Source organism: Enoplosus armatus, chromosome 15 (assembly GCF_043641665.1).
Source record: "Enoplosus armatus isolate fEnoArm2 chromosome 15, fEnoArm2.hap1, whole genome shotgun sequence".
Taxonomy (NCBI): Eukaryota; Metazoa; Chordata; class Actinopteri; order Centrarchiformes; family Enoplosidae; genus Enoplosus; species Enoplosus armatus.
Window position 1 is genome coordinate 22,333,885 of NC_092194.1, and position 3,913 is coordinate 22,337,797.

At 47.1% G+C, this 3,913-nt stretch overlaps 1 protein-coding gene across 1 annotated transcript in view; it reads left to right on the forward strand.

Moving 5' to 3' along the window:
- Nucleotides 1-1,090: 1,090 nt before the first annotated feature.
- The window catches only part of coch (coagulation factor C homolog, cochlin (Limulus polyphemus)), a 10,670-nt gene continuing 7,847 nt past the window's right edge, over nt 1,091-3,913 (forward strand). Inside the window, 3 exon segments of the mRNA XM_070920891.1 lie at nt 1,091-1,124; nt 1,351-1,395; nt 3,259-3,415. Coding sequence (XP_070776992.1) covers nt 1,091-1,124; nt 1,351-1,395; nt 3,259-3,415 — 236 coding nt within the window.

Below are 3,913 nucleotides of genomic sequence, written 5' to 3' on the forward strand. Positions count from 1 at the left end.
CTCTCTCTCTCTCTCTCTCCCCCTCTCACTCTCTCTCTCACTCTCTCTCTCTCTCTCTCTCTCTCTCTCTCTCTCCCCCTCTCACTCTCTCTCTCTCTCTCTCTCTCTCCCCCTCTCACTCTCTCTCTCACTCTCTCTCTCTCTCTCTCTCTCTCTCTCTCCCCCTCTCACTCTCTCTCTCACTCTCTCTCTCTCTCTCTCTCTCTCTCTCTCTCTCTCTCCCCCTCTCACTCTCTCTCTCACTCTCTCTCTCTCTCACTCACTCTCTCTCTCCCCCTCTCACTCTCTCTCTCTCTCTCTCTCAGGTTGACCTGTCGATGAAGCCCCTCCCACCTCCTCCGCTGATGTCACAACTGTAAGGTTGTGTGTGCGCTGTGTGTGTGTGTGTGCTGTGTGTGTGTGTGAGAGAGAGAGAGAGAGAGAGAGAGAGAGCGAGCTTATTTAAAGGGCTGAGTCTCTCTCGCTGGGCGATCGACACCAGCTCAGCATCATCAGCTCACCTCCTGCTGGAATAAAGTCTGAAGTTTTCCTGAGACGTCTGCTGGACAAACAGTCAGTAAGATCTGATGCTCTCTGACCGACTGATCGGGTCGCCTCACTGACTGACTGGTTCTCTCTCTTGCTGATTAGTTTACTGACTGATCAATAATAGGTTAACTGCTTACAGATGGCTGGCTGAATAGTTTACTAACTGGTTGACTGGTTTACATGTTGACTGACAGGTTAACTTACCGACTGTTTGTTTTCGGACGCTGCCAGCTAGTTGACTGATCAGCTGTTTCACTGATTGGCTGATTGGTTAACTGGCTGACTGAGTCCACTGTTGATGACCTGTTTACTGTCTGTTTACTCTGGGCTGACTGGTTTGGAACACTCATCGTGTGTCCAGCATTAACTGGTTTACCAGCTGGTCTGACTGAGCAGCCTCACTGAGTGACTGGTTTACCGCCTGTTTACTGGCGAAGAACTGAGCGCCTGTTTGTGTCATGTGTCATGCTGATCGACAGATGTATTGATCTCTTCACTGACATGAGAACGTGTTTACTGTCTTCACGCTGATCTGAGGTCAGTCTGTCTTTCAGGTGCAGGAATGTCTCAGCTGTCTGTCCTGCTGCCTCTCACAGGTACACTGTTCTCTGTTCGGTTCTCTGTTCTCTTCTTCTGTTCTTCTCTTCTGTTCTCTTCTCTTCTGTTCTTCTCTTCTGTTCTCTGTTCTCTTCTGTTCTTCTCTTCTCTTCTGTTCTCTTCTCTTCTTCTCTTCTGTTCTTCTCTTCTCTTCTGTTCTTCTCTTCTGTTCTCTGTTTTGTGTATTTGATGACAGATGTTCAGTTGATCTCTCTCTCTCTGCAGGCCTTTTCTTCTTGAGCTCCTCAACGTTTGGCTCAGAATCCAGTGGTCAGTCCTGAATGTTACCTGTCTGTCTGTCTGTCTGTCTATCTGTCTTTCTGCCTGTCTGTCTATCTGTCTCTCTGTCTGTCTCTCTGCCTGTCTGTCTGTCTGTCTCTCTGTCTGTCTCTCTGTCTGTCTCTCTGCCTGTCTCTCTGTCTGACCGTCCCTCTGTCTCTCTGCCTGCCTGTCTCTCTGCCTGTCTCTCTGTCTGACCGTCCCTCTGTCTCTCTGCCTGCCTGTCTCTCTGCCTGTCTGTCTGTCTGGCCGTCCGTCTGTCTCCCTGCCTGAGGTGTAGTAACCTGCAGGTGCTGCAGGTGAAGCTAAGCTACAAACACACGTTTATAGTAAACGGATAAAAAGCAGCAGGGAACAGGATGCGTGTGTTTCTTCTTCTTCTATCTCTATAAAATTAGACAAAGTCCAGTCTGTACTTCTTTCAAAAGGCAGACGGTGTTTGAGGATTAGTTTTAAGGTTCTGTTAAGGATCCTCACAAGTACTGTACAACCTCATGTGTTGGGGTACGTGAGGACCCACTGCTGTATCACATTGCTGAAGTCCATAGTCCTGCTGGCGCCTCCCAGAGGCTGCAGTGTTCGTTACAGAAGAACGCACACATTGTTATCATTATTGTTATTGTTTTGCGTGTCGTCACAGAACAGCTGGTGCTTGAAGCGTGTGGATGTGGCTACCTGCGGGTCATACAGTGGTTCCAGCTGTGTGCTGGTCTAGTTTCACTCTGTTAGCTTCTCGTTCAGTTGAGCAGGCTTATGTTGATTAGATGGTGCAACACTGCTAATATCTTCCGTCCCCTCAAAGATCAGCACTGTCAGAGCGGCTCGCGATTGGTTGAGGGCCTAAATTCAGTTCACCAAAGTTCACCAAAGTGAACGCTGTGCATGGACTCACTCACGTCACTACACGGACTTACAGCGATTCCACTGAAACCCAACCTGAGGCTCAGGACTCCTAAAGGGGGAATATATAGAACAAATACCACAACAAAACACCATCGAAGTGAAAAACACAGAACGTTAGTAAAAGAATACTAACAAACTGAGGAATGAGAACTGTCTCATGGTTGAAAGCGTTCACTCTTCAATCAGACGAGGAAACTAAACGATCTGACGATTTAATCTTAGCTTTGCTGATTTCACCTTTTCAGGAACTTGGAAACATATAAAAGTCAAAGTGTGCAGGAATAGTTTTATCTGAAGGCTCAGAAGTCTTATACATTAAAGTCTATATTTTTTATTCTCATCATCAAACCTCATGTTGAGACTCAGCAGCAGTGAATGTTTCTACTAACAAGTACTGTGAGTATCACAGCCACACGATGTGTCTCTGAGACAATAACGAGACGAAGGTGTCTCTCTTCGTCTCTCATCCTTAAATGTGACTTTTATGATCTGCCAATGGAAAACCTCTTGCCTCCTCCTCTTCGTCTCCTTCTTCTTCTTCGCTTTGATGAGTTATTTCTGTGTGGCGTTCAGGAACAGTCCCTGTGTGTCTCTGGAGGTAACTTTAAACCTCCCTGTATGACTTGTTGTTGGTCCTCAGAACTTTCTGTTTATATTGAGCCTGAATCATAAAAATGTCTGAAGTTTAAACTGACGCCCGTCTGTTCTCTCTAATAGATGAAACAGATGAAAAGCTGCTTTTATCCTGCGTCGGCCTTTTCAAAGAGCACATTTGTTATTCTGCCTGTATTTCAATGACTTACTGACTCTCTCATGAATAATATTATGTAACAGTCGACCTTTTTTTATCCTCCGTCGTGAATCGATTTCTTCCAGTTTTTCATTTCTTCTTCTTTCTTCTATGACTGACACTCATAAATACTGTCAGACATTAATGTTTGTATTGATCAGTGCCGTACCCGGTGTCCTGTGTGACCCGTGGAGCCGACCTGGTGGAGGACAGAGTGGTGGTTTTGTGTCCTCCAGACTGCGCCCAGTGGAGGGTGTCAGTGTTCGGGACGGGAGTCTACGCCTCCGTCTCCTCCGTCTGCGGAGCTGCTATCCACAGGTAGGACTTTAAAGTTTACTGACTGCCCCTAAACATCACACGAAAGCAGATCTTTCTGCTGGTTGGTTGAAGTCAGGTTTGTCAGGCAGGTTAGATGGAGGTTCGTAGGCTTGGTGTTTTTCTGAGTGGATTTACAGACACGTGGATCGACGGCCGCTGCAGATGTGACATAATAATGAGCAGCGTGAGTCCTGCTGTCTGCTGAACCTCAACAAAACACCAACACCATGAAGGAATGTGCAGGAATGAAGGATTAAGCTCTCAACCCTGAATGACCTCCTCCGTCCTCTGCAGAGGGCTGGGGGGGGCCCCGGAGAGGAAAAACTCTGAGCGACGCCGACTCTGCTCCCTCAGGATCCTCCAGTCCTCCAGTCCTCCAGTCCTTTATAATTAATAATACACCTTTACGTCTTCCTCCGACGGCTCGTGTTTCAAACACTGTTCTCTCACTTTGGAACCGTTCTGAACAACACTTCCTGTTCCAAGATGTACAAACGT